This window comes from Molossus molossus, unplaced genomic scaffold (assembly GCF_014108415.1).
Source record: "Molossus molossus isolate mMolMol1 unplaced genomic scaffold, mMolMol1.p scaffold_m16_p_15, whole genome shotgun sequence".
NCBI classification, from domain to species: domain Eukaryota; kingdom Metazoa; phylum Chordata; class Mammalia; order Chiroptera; family Molossidae; genus Molossus; species Molossus molossus.
The window spans coordinates 52,599,614-52,618,539 of NW_023425350.1; the positions used below are offsets into that span (position 1 = coordinate 52,599,614).

At 51.1% G+C, this 18,926-nt stretch overlaps 1 protein-coding gene across 14 annotated transcripts in view; it reads left to right on the forward strand.

The window, feature by feature from the left end:
- Window positions 1-18,926, forward strand: part of DYSF (dysferlin) — a 208,834-nt gene that overhangs the window by 53,443 nt on the left and 136,465 nt on the right. For 8 of the 14 annotated variants that reach the window (XM_036262773.1, XM_036262782.1, XM_036262779.1 and 5 more), the window contains exons 6-13: window positions 1,417-1,628; window positions 4,273-4,401; window positions 4,810-4,872; window positions 5,459-5,509; window positions 7,758-7,788; window positions 8,372-8,487; window positions 11,835-11,961; window positions 14,637-14,740. In XM_036262773.1, the coding sequence (XP_036118666.1) occupies window positions 1,417-1,628; window positions 4,273-4,401; window positions 4,810-4,872; window positions 5,459-5,509; window positions 7,758-7,788; window positions 8,372-8,487; window positions 11,835-11,961; window positions 14,637-14,740 (833 nt within the window). Of the gene's footprint in view, window positions 1-968; window positions 1,062-1,416; window positions 1,629-4,272; window positions 4,402-4,809; window positions 4,873-5,458; window positions 5,510-7,757; window positions 7,789-8,371; window positions 8,488-11,834; window positions 11,962-14,636; window positions 14,741-18,926 lie in introns of all 14 variants that reach the window. The other 6 variants (XM_036262777.1, XM_036262775.1, XM_036262784.1 and 3 more) reach the window with 1 other exon arrangement.

Genomic DNA, 18,926 nt, shown 5'->3' on the forward strand with positions numbered 1-18,926 from the left:
AGGCGGTGGCTTAGCAGTCCGGGGCCGGGTGGACCAAGCCCAGGCGGTGGCTTAGCAGTGCGGGGCCGGGTGGTCCAAGCCCAGGTGATGGCTTAGCAGTGCGGGGCCGGGTGGTCCAAGCCCAGGTGGTGGCTTAGCAGTGCGGGGCCGGGTGGTCGAAGCCCAGGTGGTGGCTTAGCAGTGCGGGGCCGGGTGGTCGAAGCCCAGGTGGTGGCTTAGCAGTGCGGGGCCGGGTGGTCCAAGCCCAGGTGGTGGCTTAGCAGTGCGGGCCGGGTGGTCCAAGCCCAGGTGGTGGCTTAGCAGTGCGGGGTCGGGTGGTCCAAGCCCAGGTGATGCCTTAGCAGTGCGGGGCCGGGTGGTCCAAGCCCAGGTGGTGCCTTAGCAGTGCGGGGCCGGGTGGTCCAGCCTGCTAAGGTGGGCAGGAAGCTGCACAGATGGGCTAGTGGGGGACTCCCCCATGGGGAAGAGTCTACAATGTCTCTCCTGGTGAAGAGACCTAGAGGAAAACACAGCCTTAAACCTGAGCAGCCCCTGTCTGTGTGTCCCAAGCCGAGCCTGGAGCCCAGCCCTGCGTGGGGTCTCCGTGAGGGAGGCAGACCAGGGCCCGTCTTGTTAAGGTTTGCACTGTCTGAGCTTGGAGGTGGAGAGACCCTTTGGACTGGGGTACAGGTTGAGGGGTGAAGAAGAGGTGCTCCTGGTGATAGAGGGTGGGCAGCGTGCAGGACCCTGAATGTTCTGGGACAACTTTCAAGGTGGCTCTGACAGAGTTAGGTTCATGCTCTCAGGGGAAGCTCTTAGAGGTGCCCAGTTCCCAGTCCTGCCTAGAAGGTGGTGGGAGGGACCGTCCCCGACAGATGGCATCTGTTCCTGAGTTTGGTGTCAGGCTGGGGTGTGTGGAGAGGAGCTAGGCTGGCTTCCCTCACCCAGCTCCCTCCTCCCCTCCTGGGGCTGTGCCGCCCACGTGCCAGGTGGGGGACAGAGCCGGGCAGAGACTTGGTCCCTGCTCAGTGACAGCACTGTGGACACGAGATACTCTGGAAAGAAGTGGCTGGCCCCCACGGGTGAGACACGCCAGGGCTGTCCTGACCCCAGCCCTGTTACCCATAACCATCTCACTGCTGCCATCATCAGCTCACGGAGTGGATGAGGTGGCCAGGGGTTCATCCTGCTGGACAGAGGGGGGCTGGGGCCATCCTCTTCCTTCCTGTTGACTAACGGACTGACCGCCCCACACTGTAGCTGTGGAAGCTTCTCTTCTTTCTTCCTCATCCTGGCTCATCCATGGGAGGAGGAGGGGGGCGGGGGTGGTGGTGGAGAGTATTGATGCCCGTGCCCTTCGGATCTCCCTTTAGTTGGGCTGGGTCCCAAGGGCTGGGCCAGAGGGACCCAGAACTCATTAGCACCCTCTCCTCCCAGACACAGGAGGAGAGGAGGACACTGAGGACCAGGGGTTCACGGGAGATGAGGCAGAGCCATTCCTGGATCAGGGTGGTACCCCAGCCCCGGGGGCTCCTGCCACTCCGAAGAAGCAGGCTTCTCATCCTCCCCCTTACCACCCTGGGAATAAGAGGAAGAGAAGCACACCCACGCCCAGAAAGGTGCTGTCGGACAAGCCGCAGGACTTCCAGGTAATGGGCTGACTCTGTGACCACAGTCTCCTCCTTTAGTGGGTCAACAGCTGCTAGAGCTGGGTGCCTGCCTCTGTCCAGCAGTGTGGGCCTCAACCACGTGGAATCTGGTTACAAATGCAGGGTTTCACCTCTGCCTGCGGAATCAGAATCTGTGTTTTAACAAGATGCCCGAGTCTAAAAAGCTGTCTCTCTCTCTCTCTCTCTCTCTCTCTCTCTCTCTCTCTCTCCCTCTCTCTCTCTCTCTCTCCCCCGAGAGAGAAGAGATGCTCCTGGTGATAGAGGGTGGGCAGTGTGCAGGACCCTGAATGTTCTGGGACAACTCGAGAGAGAGAGAGAGAGAGAGAGAGAGAGAGAGAGAGAGAGAGAAACGATGATGTGAGAGAGACACATTAATTGGTTGCCTCCGGGCTGGGGATCAAACCCAACTAAGGCCCTTGACTGGAATTAAACCTGCCTCCGAATTGAACCTGCAACTCTTAGGTCCCCGGGCCAGGGCTCTAACCGCTGAGCTGGGCAGCCAGGGCCGTTTCTGCTCTGTGTCCATTCCCCTCCTTATTGCCGTGGATTTTTCCGAAAGTCTGGAATTTGAATTTGTTCAAGCTCTTCAGAGAATAAAACTAATATTAATCCGTTGACACATTTTTACCCCCAAATCTAACCCATTTTATTTGCCTTTTAATTTTGTTCCTTTGCTTTTGTACAAAATTTTTCATTTTGATATAGTTAAATTTAGTGATATTTAACTCCTTCAGAACTACTTTTAATGTTAAAAAGAGGAAACTTAAATCTTTATTAAGTGCAACAAAGTATAAATATAGATTTTCGTTTTAAATCATGGTAATTTAGGCCAAAGTTCTTACCCTCAGCACTATGTTTACCTGAAAGACAAAAGTCTAACTTATTTTTATTGTTAATATTCCCAAGACATGTTCTTTTTTTTTTATCCTCACCCAAGGACATTTTTCAATTTTTTTGTTCAGAGAGAATGGGAGGGGGAGAGAGAGAGAAATATCGATGTGAAAGGGACACATCGAGTGGTTGCCACCTGCACGACCCAACCAGGGCCGGGGACAATCTGCAACCGAGGTACATGCCCTTAGTGGGAACCGAACCCAGGTCTCTCTGGACTGCAGGTCGATGCTCTAACCACTGAGCTAAACTGGCTAGGGCCCAAGACATGTTCTTTTTTTTTTTTTAAATCCTCACCCGAGGACATTTTTTCCATTTTTTGTTCAGGTAGAGTGGGAGGGAGAGAGAGGAAGAGAGAGAAACATCGATGTGAAGGGACACATCGAGTGGCTGCCACCCACACGACCAACCAGGGCCGGGGACAAACCACAACCGAGGTACGTGCCCTTAGCGGGAACCGAACCCGGGTCTCTCAGGACCGCAGGCCGATGCTCTAACCGCTGAGTCAAACCGGCCAGGGCTCAAGACATGTTCTTATTGCCCCTTTTCTACTTAGAAAGTTAATATTTTTATTGTAGAAAATTTGGAAAACACAGCAAAAAGAAGAGAGCAAAAACTACGTATCTTCCTTTCCATTATTATTACTATATTCTTCTATAGTATTCTATTTTATTTATTTTTATTAAAAAAATTTTTTTTTCTTTATTGATTTGAGAGAGAGAGAGAGAGAGAGAGAGAGAAACATCAATGGGAGAGAACATCGATTGACCACCTCCTACATGCCCCTCACTGGGGATTGGGCCCACAGCCTGGGCATGTGCCCTGACCAGGAATTGAACTGGTGACCTTCTGGTGCATGGGTCGACGCTCAACCACTGAGCCACACTGGCTGGGAAATAGTATGCTATTTTAAAAAAGTCAATTGATCAATCAATAACTGCTGATTAGAAATTAAAACTAGTAAACATATTATTTTTCCATGAAAATTGTTTATATATATTTAAATATATTTAATTGATTTTTTTTTAGAGAGAGGAAGGGAAAGAGATAGAAACATTGATGTGAGAGAGAAACATCTATCAGCTGCCTCCTGTACGCCCCCTACTGGGGATCGAGCCCGCAACCCGGGCATGGGCTCTGACTGGGAATCGAACCGGGACCTCTAAGTCCCATAGGTCAACACTCAATCCACTGAGCCACACTGGCTGGGCTGTTGTAATATTTTAAGATTTCCTATTTTTAAATATTTTTGCCTAAATTTGGAAGCACATATTCTTGAAACCTTCAAGAGAAAACTCTTAGTTTATTTCTCAGAAGGTGAGACAGCATTGCATCTTATGAAGAACAGAGAGGGATCGCTTCACTGTTTGAGTTCGGTCTCTGAGGGAACTGTCAGTGAAGGGTGTTCGAGCCCCTTACCAACGTCAGCGTTAAAGGCCAGCGGTGCTCCAGGCCGCGTGCCCCCGGGGCCGATGCTGAGCCAGTGTGCGAGTTAATGTGGGAGCCACCTGGGGCGGCCGGCAGCTCTCACGTGGAACAGCGGGATTTAGGTGCAAGGGGCCTTGTGGGATGTTTTGCAAAAGGCTCTCTTAATTCTCCTTGAATACCCTTCCCAGGAAGCCAGCAGTGAGCATGGCCCCTGAGATTTCTGGCTTTTTTAGGGTGGGGGTGGGGGAGGTTGTTTCTGATCATTCCCAATTTCCTCTTGCTCATGCCCACTCCTGACTTTCAGATCAGGGTTCACGTGATCGAAGGGCGCCAGCTGCCAGGGGTGAACATCAAGCCTGTGGTCAAGGTCACTGCTGCGGGGCAGACCAAGCGGACGCGGATCCACAAGGGAAACAGCCCTGTCTTCAACGAGGTGGGAGGCACTGGGTGGTAGGGCCGGCACCTTGGTGGGCCCTTTGATGGGAACACACAGCAGACACCTGGCAAAGCATTCAGTTCCCACATACGGCGCTAACCGTGGGTGGAGATGTGCCAGGTCTCGGATAGGCTGGCTGAGGAACCGGAGAGACGGTCTTAGCTCTTATTCCTGCCTTGGGCTCCCGCAGCTCCACATCCCTGTCGTCCTGTAGGGCCAGCTACCCACCCCGTCCCTGAGATGACAACCTCTGCGGTCAGGGGAGGAACATCCCGGAATCTGTTGAGTCCCCAGAGCTCAGTGCTGGGATAAGCTCACTCCACAGGCTGTGGTTGGTGGCTGATCCTCTCCTGGGCCTGGGGATCGGGAGGCACTCACTTGTCTCCCTTTTGACTGAACCCACAGACTCTTTTCTTCAACATGTTTGACTCTCCGGCGGAGCTGTTTGACGAGCCCATCTTCATCACGGTACGTTTGGGCAATCGAAGCATCTCTGTGGGCTGTGCGTACATGCACACCTGTCACGGAACGCGTGAGACAGAAGCCTTAGGCCCAGGGCATGGGTGACGTGGAGCAGCTCACCCCTAAGCTCTGCTGGTCACAGAAATGCCTCCAACTGTTCAGCACCTCAAGGTGCCTCAGATCAGGGTCCAGAAATCATTCTTGCAGTGGGCACAATGATTTTTATCTTATAGTGTTTGTCCATGTGCCTGTTTCTGGCCAAGATTTTGGGGGGGGGGGGCAGCTTTTTTTTTTCCCTTTCTCACAAGAGGCAATATCGTTTTGTGGTTAAAAGTGTGGGCTCTGGAGCCAAACTGAATTCTCATCCTGCCTCTGCCATTCAGGGGTTGTGTGATTCTTCACAAATCCTGCAACCTCTCTTCCTCTGCCCCTGTTTCTTCATCTGTAAAATGGGGATAATAGCAGCATGTACCCACAGCGTTCTTGTGCAGGACAAACATGGCTTAGCCCTGTCTCTGGAACAGAGCGAGGGAGGGAAGGGCAGTTGGGTGGGGCCCTGTCAAAGAGAGTTTCAATCTATCTTTCCTTCCAGGTGGTAGACTCCCGTTCCCTCAGGACTGACGCTCTCATCGGGGAGTTCAGGGTAATTGTTTATTTGCTTTGTCAACAGCCAGTTCTCACCACCCATGTTAGTGAGGCTCTGGGGATGATGAGCCAGGGTTGGCATTCCCGAGATCCTGTCTGTCTTGGTCTGTCCTGGCAAAATATAATTAACAAAACAAAACAGAATCTCTCAGCCCAGAAATCCTCTCCACAAAGGTAGTAGGGGAAAGAACACTTTTGTTACCAAATAATCAAGAAACCAGAGTGTGATGGGCAGTCCACCAAGAGACTGTAAAGACATCAATAAATCTTCTCCTATAGCCAAGCAGACAGCACCCAGCCCACACGTTCTCAAGATAAACAGTAACTAGTCCTCAAATAAATGGGCTTGACAGCACCCTGTCACACAGCTCCTCCTAACCGGACCTGGTACCTGGGTGACCGTCTGTGTTAATTGACTATGCAGAGGGAAACACAGAAAACAAGCTCACCTTTTAATAACAGGAGATTGTTTTACAACTTGGAGCAAGGCATGCGGAGAAGTTAGGTCCCCCCCCACACACACAGAGCCGGAGAGCCCCAAGAAAGCCTCTTTTGAGTCGTGGAGCTGACGAAGGGCTTATTGAGTTTCTAGAAAGACCCATTTGAAAGAGACAGAGAAAGTGCTTACATTTATAAGTCTTTAAGGTAAATGTTCTGACAAAAAGATTTCTCTTCCCTTATTTCCAATAGGGGAGTTGAGCTTCTTATTTTCGCTGTAATTTGGGTTTGTCCTGACACCCGGGCAGGCGGCCTTCCTCCATCTCTGACCAGCGAGGGCCCGCGGGACCCCGGTGCTTGTGACCTCGCTCACTGTCACTCGGGTTGGGAGTGGGCTCCAGGCGTGCAGGGGGGGATTCGGGGTGGGCCAGTGGAGAGAGAGGGGAGCCTGCCCCCTCATTTGTCCCCAACAGTGCAGAAGTGAACAGGCCCTTGTGGAGAACTGAGAACTGACTGCAGTTCAGCTCCTAGGATTGCCTTCGCAGGCTACATCAAGTAGAGGCACCCATGACGGAGCCCTTCATGAATGCTGTTTTAACGTAATTCTTATTGATTTTCTCATTAAAAAAATTTTTTTTTTCTTTATTGATTTCAGAGAGAGGAAAGGAGAGGGGGAGAGAGATAGAAACATCGATGAGAGAGAACATCGATTGGCCACCTCCTGCATGCCCCCCATTGGGGGTCCGGCCCACAACCTGGGCATGTGCCCTGATTGGGAATCGAATCGGTGACTTCTTGGTGCACGGGTCATCGCTCAATCACTGAGCCACACCGGCCGGGCTGATTTTCTCATTTTTGAATCTTTAAGCATTTACCAAATAGAAAGAAAGGGCATAGGCTTATTTTAACCTCCCCTGTTAGCCAAATAAGATATAACCCCTTTTCTCTGGGAATTAAGGCACAAGGTAGAAAAGGAAGTCTTTTTCCCCGGAGAAGCAGTTTTAAATGGAATAGGCTGGAGCCTGAGTCATTCTGTAACAAATAGGGTCTAATTATATTTGGAGTCTCTAATCTTTGAAACACTTCTTGTTCTGAGAACCTACATGTTAAGGTAAAAAACTATTTTTTTAAAAATAATTACAAAAGTAGTCCATGATTAAAAAACATTTTTTAGAACAGTTTTAGGTTCATAGCAAAGTTAAGTGGACAGGACAGAGTTCCCATATATCCCCTGTGAAACATCCATGTGAGACACATGAGTCGGCTGCCTCCCACACGCCCTCTGCTGGGGATCAAGCTCACAACCTGGGCACATGCCCTGATGGGGAATCAAACTGGGACCTCTCAGTCCATGGGAGGATGCTCAATCCTCTGAGCCACACCAGCTGGGCTAATCTATGATTTTTTTAAAATAGAAAATTATAAACTACAGGAAAGAATAAAATAAAAAAGCCACAAATCGACCACCCAGAGAGAGCACACTTTCTGGTTTGTTGCATTTCCTTTCCTCTTTCTTTTCCATGCACAGATATACTTTACCAAATTTTGATCAAAATGTATGCTGCTTTCTTTCCATGCAATATCAGATGAAGAATATCCCCCCATGTCTCCAGTGTTCATCCAAACATGACTTGTTTTTGAAGATCTAGGCGGCTTTATTAAGTGATTTATGAGCCGGCAGCATCCCATCTAGCAACCAGAAGGGCACGCCCTTCGAAAGATGACTTTTAAGGGGATGGCATAATGCACCACGGTTTGTGTAACACTCTGGGGCAAGCGTTCAATGTGTGTTTTCTGTTTAATTTCAGATGGATGTGGGTGCCATCTACAGAGAACCCCGTGAGTCCCGTTCTCATCACCTAGGCCATGTCCTTGATTTTGGGTCTGGAGGCTGCTTGGGGACACCCATTTGGGACAGTCCTCCTTGGGGCTTTTAGAATGTAGAAGTTTGGTCCTGGTGAGGGCTGCAGGAATGACCAGGGCAATTCCAGGTCAAACAGGTCCTCAGGGACATCCAGCCCTCATGGGGGTCTCCGCTGGCCCCGGTCAAGGATGCTGAGTCTGGAAGGCCTCAAGCAAAGGTGGCTGGAGGCTGGGGTCACCTCAGACAGGGGTGGGTTGGGTCATTTGGGGGACCAGTCTAGGATTTCTCACATCTGGCTTTCTGCTTTGCCCTGGTCACTCCTGAGGGGAGAGGTAAATTGCCTTGGGTCTGGCTTTGGCAGCCTCTCACAGGGGTTTCTGACTCAAACCTCCTTGCACATCCCCGTATCTCTTATTGTAGAATTTGAGTCCTGCCTCCATGTCCCAGGGGACGGATCCCTTATCTCACCCAAATGTAGTCCACCCTGGGTTCCAGGCTGTGGCCGCAGACTTGAGTCCTTCCAGTTCCGTGATCACCAATGGATGTTCTCTCGCTTAGGACATGCCCATCTCAGGAAGTGGTTGCTGCTGTCAGACCCTGACGATTTCTCTGCCGGGGCCAGAGGCTACCTGAAAGCAAGCCTCTGTGTGCTGGGGCCCGGAAACGAGGCGCCTGTGAGTACACGTCCCTGGGTCCTCTCACAGCGCCTTCCCCGGCGTGGGGGACAAACAGACAAACAAACAAAACTTCCGATTTTCTGATTTAAAAGAATACACTAATTATGAGACATGTAGAATAGGTGGAAAAGTATAAATAAAAAACGAATCACTCATAATTCTACCACTCAGAGAGCTGTTATTATCTTTTTGCATATCCTCCCAGAAGGATATACACGCGTATTTTTCTTCTCTTAATACTATCTTATTGAGGTCTAATTGACGAATACCATGTTAGTTTCAGGTATACAACATGCTGATTCGATATTGTATATATTGTGAAGTGATCAGCACAATAAGTCTAGTTAACATGTGTCACCTCACAGTTACAAAAAAATCTATTCTGTTGTGATGAGAACTTTTAGGATCTAGTCTCTTCGCAACTTTGAATATGCGGTGCAGCATTCCCAGCTTGGTCGCGGCGCGGCATCTTACATTCCGGGCGCTTGTACCTTCTGACGATCTTCCCACACCCTCACTCCCCACCTCCTGTCTCTGGCAATCACCAGGTTTTTGTGTGTTTTTATTTTCTGCAGATGTGAGATCATTTTGGGAAGAACAGTTATAAGTTGGAGGTGATAGAACGAGAAAGGGGTTTAGAGTCGGGGAGATAACAGCATCTTTGTATGTCTGGGGAGAGGATAAAGGGTTTGGAGTAGTTGTTGTGCGAGAGGAATGAGGGGTTCATTAGCTATAAACAGACACAAGGTCACCCTCTCTGGGTTGGAGACTTTGTGGTACAGCCTCATAGCACTCAGTGGCCTAGGAGCAGGACAGAGGGAGGTGGGTGGTGGAGGTGTCAGGCGCGGCTACGGCAGCACTGGTGGAGGCACAGGGCCGAGGTGGCCAGGGCGTCCGGGTGGGGAGGCTGCAGGAGGTCAGGGCTGGTGAGGAGGACAGAGAACAGGGCATGCACATTTATTGCGTGTGCCAGGTTCTGTGTGCCAGGCGTCTCTGTGTGAGTGGGGGTTGGAGGAGGTGGACAGCTTGCAAGCTGTCGTCTGAGAGCAGTTTCAGTGGTCCAGGTTTGCTAGAGGAAAGGTTCTGTGTGGTTGGAAGATGGAGATTCGGCCATGCCTCTAGCAGCTGAAGGGACAGGAGAATAAGGTGCTGTTGGTACAGGGCAAGGACTGTGTTGGTGCCTGACTTGTCCATGTGGATATTGGTTATCTTGTGGGAGAACTGGAAGTCAGACAGGCAAACGGTGAGGCGGGCACTGGAGTCATCGGAGAGGTGAGCACGTGACCTCGGTGTGGTGGGTGACAGCAATGAGAGCCGGGGAGAGAGCGGTCCGGGGATGGTGCGGACTTCCAGGAAGGAGAGACGGTGGGGAGGTGGCCCCAGCCTGGGCCGACCAGGGCAGTGTGAGGTCGGGAGGGGGAAAGCAGATCTCCAGGGGAAGGGTGGTGGGAGGTGGAGTTGCCCGAGGAAAGCCACGTGTAATGGTGGAGGCCAAGGGCAAGTCCCACGAGGATGTCAAGGATGAGGAGCTGGCTGACAGAGCTCAAGACTCCGCCGTGGGAAGGTTGGGGGATGGAGAACCCGGGTGCTGTGCAGGGGCCGGGGAGCTCAGGAGGACCAGCCCACCGGGCACCTGTCCCTGCTCTCTCAGCCCACGTCCCGGCCTCTCCCTCTTAGCCCATCTCTCCGCCGTGGCACTTCTTGCTCCATCGGTGCGGCATCTCCGAATCTATTGTCCTCTTGCAAAGCAGTCCTTCCTCCTCTTCCTATTAATCAGAACCTTGTTTTTCCCTGAGGAAGCCACTCCTCTTAAAACCAGCTCAGAGGGAAGTCCCTCTTTTCTGCCCCAAGTCTCTTGTGGTCTCTGGGATTGGGGAGCTGCCGCCTTTGGCTCCTCGCTGCAGCTGCCCGGGTCTTGGATTGGGGAGCTGCTGCCTTTGGGCTCCTCGCTGCAGCTGCCCGGGTCTGTGGGATTGGGGAGCTGCCGCCTTTGGCTCCTCGCTGCAGCTGCCCGGGTCTCTGGGATTGGGGAGCTGCCGCCTTTGGCTCCTCGCTGCAGCTGCCCGGGTCTTGGATTGGGGAGCTGCTGCCTTTGGGCTCCTCGCTGCAGCTGCCCGGGTCTGTGGGATTGGGGAGCTGCCGCCTTTGGCTCCTCGCTGCAGCTGCCCGGGTCTGTGGGATTGGGGAGCTGCTGCCTTTGGGCTCCTCGCTGCAGCTGCCCGGCCACAGCAGCTCCGGCACTGCCGCCTCCTATAGAGGCTGCCCCATGGGCTACTCCCCGGCTCGGGCCTCCTGCAGAGCTGGGCCAGGAGGGTCCAGGTGTGGCATGTCCTTACTGATGAGCAGCATCTTATCTTCTTTTAAGATCCAGAGCTGGGAAGTCCCTCTCTCCACCAGTCTTTTCGGCCTCTTTCCCTCCTCACCCTGCTGAATGGCACTTTCCCCACTGGGGTCACAGCCCCTGGCTGCTCTCAGTCTCCCAGCCCCTCAGCTCCCTCCTGCTGCGCCCTCTCTCCTCCGGCGTGGACCCCGTGGTCCTATTCATTTCTATGTGCTGCTGGCACCTGGGGCTCCCACTGCCCCCTGTCCCCACTACCCCTCCACACACTCCACCCTCTGCACGGTCAGCCTGGTGGCAGAAACCACTCGGAGGTGCTGAATGGCATGGGTGCTCCAACCTCTTCCTTCCCTTGGGTGCAGTTTCTTCCGTATCTCGCCAGAACCGTATCTGGCTGGTTCTGAACTTTCCTCTCTCTCCTGAGCTCCAGCCTCAGCCTCCCTTCGAGAGCTGGTGTTGCTCGGGCAGGACACAGGCTCCTGAATGTCCCTCCGTCCTCGCTCCTGTTCCTCGTCACTGTCTCCCATTCCCCACCGATCGCACTGCTTTGCCTTGTGCCCGTGCCCTCTGCCACCTAGTTCCACCTTCTCTCCCTTGTGTCTTCTCTGCCATGGTCCCCACTGCCAGAGCAGGAAGCAGTCCCAGCGGGAGGAACCTGCCTGGGACCCACCCGTGCGACTTGCCTTGTTCAGATCGCCGGTTCGGGCGTCGGTGGCGGACGGGAGGACGGTGTGCCGCACAACTCCGAGGCAGTGGTTCTCAACCTTCTTAGTGCCGCGACCCTGGAGTCCAGTTCCTCATGTCGTGGTGACCCCCAGCCACAAAATTATTTTTGTTGCTACCTCATAACTGTAACTTTGCTACTGTTATGAATCGCCATCGGAAATATGTGTTTTCCAATGGTCTTAGGGGACCCCTGTGAAAGGGTCATTCGACCCCCAAAGGGGTCACGACCCACAGGTTGAGAACCGCTGTCTTAAGGAATCACGTTTGGTGTGTGTTGTAGCTGGAGAGAAAGGACCCCTCTGAGGACAAGGAGGACATCGAAAGCAACCTGCTCAGGCCGACCGGCGTGGCTCTCCGAGGAGCGCACTTCTGCCTGAAGGTCTTCAGGGCTGAGGACCTGCCGCAGAGTGAGTTGGGGACTCCCTGGGTCTGAAGCCCTGGGTAGGACGGGGACCCCAGGCTGGGCCACATCAGCTCCCTGAGGGAAGGAGAGGCTGGGCCTCTGCTCCTCGCTGCCTCCCACTGGCCCGGCTCCCTCACCCCCAGAATCTACCAGATCAGTGCCCAGCCCAGCTCCCGCTACCCTGTCCTCTGGGGATGCCTCCACCTTTCTCTGGGTTTCCCAAGGGTTTCACTGTTCTTTTTTTTTTTTTTTTTTTTTAATCCTCACCCGAGGATATTTTTCCATTTTTTGTACAGATAGAGTGGGAGGGAGAGAGAGGAAGAGAGAGAGAGAGAGAGAAACATCGACGTGAAGGGACACATCGAGTGGCTGCCACCCACACGACCAACCAGGGCCGGGGACAAACTGCAACCGAAGTACGTGCCCTTAGCGGGAACCGAACCCGGGTCTCTCCAGACCGCAGGCCGACGCTCTAACCGCTGAGCCAAACCGGCCAGGGCGGTTTCACTGTTCTTGACAGAAAGCAGTCAGAATTAATGACGAGTGATATAAATGCTGGTGGAGTCACAGAGATGCAGGAAATCTCGAGATAAGAGCTGCCCCAGTGCTCCATGCCCGCACCCCTAGGCTTGGGCTGGCTGTGGAGCCTCCACGGACCGTTTTCCTGGTTCTCGCTGGGGAATTGGCACCATCTGGACTCTGTTCTGTGCTCAGGGCTGGATCGCACTGCTTTGCTCTCCTCCTGGAGGAAGCCCAGCCTGCACTGGCAGACCCTGGGCTGGGGCAGCAGTCACTGACATGTTGGGGGGGCTCCGTGTCTCCACGGATGAAGAAGGGGTATGCGGTTTGCCTCGGACCGTCCTGGTTTTAGCACCAAAAGTCCCATGTCTGGGGAAGGCACTCAGTCCCGGCAAAGTGGAGCAGTGGGTCAGCCTAGTGCAGCATGTCCTCACCCCAGGAAGCCAGTGTGCTCAGTAAATGCCGGGGAATCACAGCAGGTCCTTGAGGAACGTCCTTTTGTTCAACATCTTTTGTTATAATGTTGATGAGATGCCGTAGGAACTTAACCCTTGTTTATATCAACTAGTTTATGGTAAAATTGGTTTCATTATAGGTTGGTTTGCTTAAAGTCACAGCATCTATGAAGACGCTAAGGGAGGACCTACTGTATACTGAATATTCTAGAGCTGTGGGGGTCATCCCAGGCTGCATGTTAAAATCACTGGGGGCGCTTGAAAGTGTGATGCCTGGGCCCCACCTCCAGTGTTTCAGAGTGACTTGGTTTGGGGTAGTTTTGTGACATTGGTAGTTTTTTTTTTAATCCTCACCAGAGGATATTTTCCCAAATATCTTCAGATAAAGTAGGAGGGGGAGAGGGAGCGAGGGAGAGAGAGAGAGAGAGAGAGAGAGAGAGAGAGAGAGAGAGAGAGAAAGAGAGAGAAACATTGATTGGCTGCCTCCCACACGACCTGGACCACGGCTGGGGACAAAAAGCAAGCAAGGTACATGCCCTTGATTGAAATCGAACCCAAGACTCTTTGGTCCGAGGCTGATGCTCTAACTGCTGAGCCAGACTGTCCAGGGCCCACATTGGTAGTTTTAAAGGCCCGAGATGGTCTGGCTGTGCTGTGGGCCACTGTTTGGGAGCACACATTGGTGGCATGAGCCAGTCCTTGCTCATAGCAGGGTCAGTGAGAACGTTTGTCACCTGGGACCCTGTTTACAAGTTTTTCATAAAGCTAGTTGTTTGAGGGTTTCTGCTTTGACTAATGACATTAATAAATAAAATGTGTTCCTTCTGTACAGGCTTACTTGAACCACAATCAAGGGAAGCCTTTAAATAAGTAACGGGTATGAAGTAGTCATTAAAATACATGCTTGCAAACATTCCGCATTTATTGGTTAAAACCACGCAGAGTGAAGCGGGTGAGATTCCAAAGGGGGCTGGGGAAACGGACATGTTTGCCTGCTCCAGGTGAAGGCACTCTAGTTTGATTCTCTGCGAGCTTGTTTAAATGTACACAAAACAACGTAGGTGGGCAAATAGAACATGCATGTTGGCTAATTGCTGTTATCTGTTGTAGACATGTAGACATTGGCTAGACTATGATCTTCACCTGTCAATCTCCTCTCTCTCATTCATGTTCAATATAGATAACACATCCATATGCTTAAATTCACACATACACCTCTCTCTCTTTCTCTTTCTCTCTCTCTCTCTCTCCCCCTACCTACCTACCTACCTACTTACCTACCTACCTACCTACCTGTCTGTACATATGTAAATATGGCTAATTTAGTAAAATATTGGCTTGGAACTATGTAGATTAAAACTTCATTTAAAAAAACATTGACTTGTTGGCTAACTTTAGGTAAATCATGGTGCTAACGGATATGTCAAGTAGATGCCAATAATGAGATAATATTATAACAACTTCCAGGCCTTTTTTGGATGCTCACTGCCCTTATTGATGTAGATTTCCAATCAGTCAATTGGTGGACCTGTTCTGAAGAGCAGGGGGTCAGTGAATGAGCTGTTGGGGGCTGGAGGAGGAAGTAGGGGGGGCCTTCAGGATCTGCTGTGCTGAGACAGTCCTCCCTCCCTCCTGGGAGTCCCTGGGCCGGAGTTTTGGAGGTGGGACAGCAGGTAGGCAGTGACCAGCATGTCCTTCTCTCTAGTGGACGACGCCGTGATGGACAACGTGAAGCAGCTCTTTGGTTTTGACAGTAACAAGAAGAACTTGGTGGATCCCTTCATGGAGGTCAGCTTTGCCGGGAAGATGGTAAGGAGCAAAGCAGCAGGAGGATTCTCGGAGGGCAGAGTGTAGGACAGGGTGAGGGGCAGGCATGCTGCCCTTGGCGACGCCCATCAGAGGCGTGTGTGCCCACAGAGGAGGCTGATCGTGGGACTCGAGGGGAGACACGCTCACAGGCCTAGCTCTCTGGTCAGCACACATGCATGTGGGGTGTCTGAGACTGATGCACATTTGTGGATGGACACAGAGAAGATGGACAGTGGATAGATGATATGGGAATATTTGGGGGAAATTTAAGCAACAGCATAAAAAGTAGATGTGAAGGCATAAAATTAGGGAAACATTTTTTTTTTTTTTTAAGAGAGAGAGGAAAGGTGAGGGAGAGAGAGAGAAACATCGATGAGGGAGAACATTGATTGGCCCCCTCCTGCATGCCCCTCACCGAGGATTGGGCCCACAACCTGTGCATGTGCCCTGACCGGGAATCGAACCGGCAACCTCCTGGTGCATGGGTCGATGCTGAACCACCGAGCCACACTGGCCGAGCAAGATAGGGAGACTTTAAAGAATATGTAATAAAAACATAATGATTGTTTTTGAAAATCTGTGGTGGGAGCTGGGCAGAGAAAGGCCCCTTGGGTGGGGCCCGGGGGTCACGCTTACACCCCTCTTTTCCTTGCAGCACCTTCCCGCCCAGAGGCAGGGTTGTCGCTCTAGTCCCCGCTGATTTCTGCTCCAGCCCACCTCTCCCAGGGTGGAACCCCCAGCGTTTGTCTGCCCACCCTGCAGGCTCCCCCTGCAGCCTCGGCCCCTCCCAGCCTTCAGCTGTGGCCTCTCCGCAGGAGGACTCCCACAGCTCCATGTAGCTCTGACCCTCCCTGCAACCCAGACCCCCATGCTCTTTATGTGCATCTGTCTGCTGCCCCTTGGGCCCTTTAAAAGAGTCACTTTCTGCCCCAACCTGTGCACTTTTGGGGGCCTCCATCCTAACCAGGTACCACCATCAAAGGCAGACAGTGTGGGCCTGTGTTGATTCTTGTCTTTTAAACCCTCCCTACATCAAGCATAACACCTCTGGCCCTGACTGCAAACATGTCCCCATAGCCACCGGCATCACTTTCCAGGACCATACAGTCCCTACTCTTGTTCAGGCTCACCCCATAGAAAGTCACTAGAATAATGAATCTAAAACACAGCCCTGTTGCCCGGCTGGTGTGGCTCAGTGGATTGAGCATCGTCCCATAGACGGAGAGGTCCCAGTTCGATTCCTGGTCAGGGCACATGCCTGGGTTGCGGGTTTAATCCCTGGTGAGAGTGTGCAGGAGCCACTGATTGATGTTGCTCTCTCACATTGATGTTTCTATCTCTCTCTAGAAAAATTAATAAAAATATATTAAAAACAAAACAAAACAAACAAACAAACAAATAAAAAACCATAGCCCTGTGTGTACAATGAAGTTCAAAATGCATAACCGGCTGACCAGGTCCTGTCCAGTTAAACTTGCTTTCCTCATCTCCATATTAGCCCACAGTGTTTGTGGGAGTGAGAAACAGCGCCCCTGCTGGTGGGCCCAGTGCTGCAGCCCAATGTGGAACTCTGAGTTGGGCAGAGACCTTGTGTGGTTATTATTTTTTTATTTTATTTTATTTTTTTTATTTATTTATTTATTCCTCACCCGAGGACATTTTTCCATTTTTTGTTCAGGTAGAGTGGGAGGGAGAGAGAGGAACAGAGAGAGAGAGAAACATCGACGTGAAAGGGACACATCGAGTGGCTGCCACCCGCACGACCAACGAGGGCCGGGGACAAACTGCAACCGAGGTACATGCCCTTAGCGGGAACCGAACCCGGGTCTCTCAGGACCGCAGGCCGATGCTCTAACCGCTGAGCCAAACCGGCCAGGGCCTTGTGTGGTTATTATTAACATAAAGATCAAAATAAAAGTGAGAGGCAAAGAAACGTTTATTTGAGATCAATAAGAATAGCTATTTGGTAAGCTCTGATTCAGGCAGAAGCCCAAATACGGTTCTGATGAGGAGACAAAGGCACAGGGTATGTATGAGAAAGGGAAGGGGAACAATTACATCAGTAAAAGAGAGACATTTCTGTCGGTGCAGGTTGAGTAACAAGATGTTGATTCTAAACAGTGTTTTAAATTTTCAGGTCAGTAGTCATCAGTCTACTGGTCATCATAACTACTTTCTTGTTATATTTGTAAACAGTGTGTTGGGGCATGAGGTTGCTTAGGCCCAGTCCAGAGGTTAGTTTGCCCTGTTTTATCAACATTCCAAGGTTGGAGGTGCTGCAAGGCAGGCAGGGCTGTTGGCATGACAGCTCTGGTCCATTTTAAAGTGGCTTCGTTTATATTGGTGCCTACAGTACAAACCGTGCCGCTCACAAGGCGGCCCTGTGTCCTCTCTCATCGCCTGCCTCTCCTTTCCCTGTGTGGTCACACCTCTCACCTGTGCACCCTGGTGCCCTTCCTGACTCCCCTCCCCCAAATGTGTTGCATCTTTCAATGGCCAGCTTCCGAACGCCCACAGGCCGGATGGACTAGTTCAGACCCCAGGGTGCCATATACACAGCTCTCTTTTAGCCCATTTTCCATTCTACTCCCATGTTTATTAGCATCTGCTTCTCTGACTTGTGGGGAAATAAGAGCCTGCTTTTATATCTTCCACAAGCTCAGAGCAGAGACTGTGGCGGAAAGGCCTGGGTATGTGGAAAGATGACAGCAGGTGGCCAACTCTGCCCCTGCCCGGCTCCCAGAACCCCTGCGGAGGAGCCTGTGAGCTTTGTGCCAGCTTCAGGGAGTTGGCAGGGTGGGGCGGCACCCTCCACGGTCCTGCCAACCTTTCGAAGAGTTTCACCAGGGCTGGACGAGTTGAGTTGGATGACTTGGGTGTTAATAGGAAAATTGGACTGAGAAGTGAGCAGGGTGGGTGGTGGGTGGGGCTCCAGAGGCAACCAGGTGGTTTGGGACAACTGGTGAAGAGTTAAAAAATGGAGAATAAACACTAAAAGGCGGGGGTGGTGATGGAGGTGAGGTGGTGTGGGTTCTCGTTCACAGCACTTTGCGATTTTCTTTTCACTCTTCTTGGATTCATTTTGGAAAGGAGCAGGGGCTGCCTGCCCATCCCACCACCCAAGGACCCTTGAAGTCCAGGGAGGGAACCTGGGGGCAGGGTGTGTGTGTGTGTGTGGCTCATTGCTGAGGTCCAGGTGTGGTTTCAGAACTGGAAAATGCCTCGGGTATGCATATATCCTCCACCTCTGCCAGGTGTTCAGACTGTTTTTATGTACATATTTATCAGGGAATTTTAAAAAAATACAAAAAAAATTTACCCATAGGCACCCTACAAAGTTCATATTTGGTGGATATCTTTCTAGTTTTTTTCTTATGCATAAATAATAGACTTTTTTTTTTTCCCTAACTCTTTAAAATTTTAAAACATAAAGAAAAGTTGAAAGAATAGTTCAGTGAACATTCACCCCCTGGTATGGGGCTCCATTTAGATTAAACAATTGTTAACAATTTGTGGCATTTGCTTTCTCAGTCTCTAAAGAGATACTTTTTTTTTTTTTTTCCTAGCTAAGTAATTTGAAACCTAGTTGCTGACTTTACTTCTAAAGACTTCAGCATGTATCTCCAGAGAAAAAGAAAATTTTTTATAACCACAATAACATCACACCTAGGCAATTTTCCCCTGTTTTTTTATTGGAGTGACACTGGTTAACAAAATTATACATGTTTCAGGTGCACAATTCCACAACACATCATATGTACACTGTACTGTGTGTTTACCCCCCACAAACCAAGTCTTATTCCACCACCATTTATCCCCCTTCCCCTCCTCCCTCTCCCCCGTACCCTTCCCCCAGCAATCACCACACCGTTCTTGCCAGTGGCCACGAGTTTCTTCTTCTTTTTTCTTTTTTGCTCAATACCTCCACCCCCCAGCTGCCTGCTCCCCGACGGCTGTCAGCCTGCTCTCTATCTATGAGTCTGTCTCTATTTTGCATGTTAGTTCATTTTGTTTATTAGATTCCACATATGAGTGAAACCATATGGTACTTGTCTTTCTCTCACTGGCTTATTTCACTTAGCATAATACCTTCCAGGTCCATCTATGCTGTCACAAACGGTAAGATTTTCTTCTTTTTTTACGGCCAACTAGTATTCCATTGTGGAAATGTACCACAGCTGTTTTA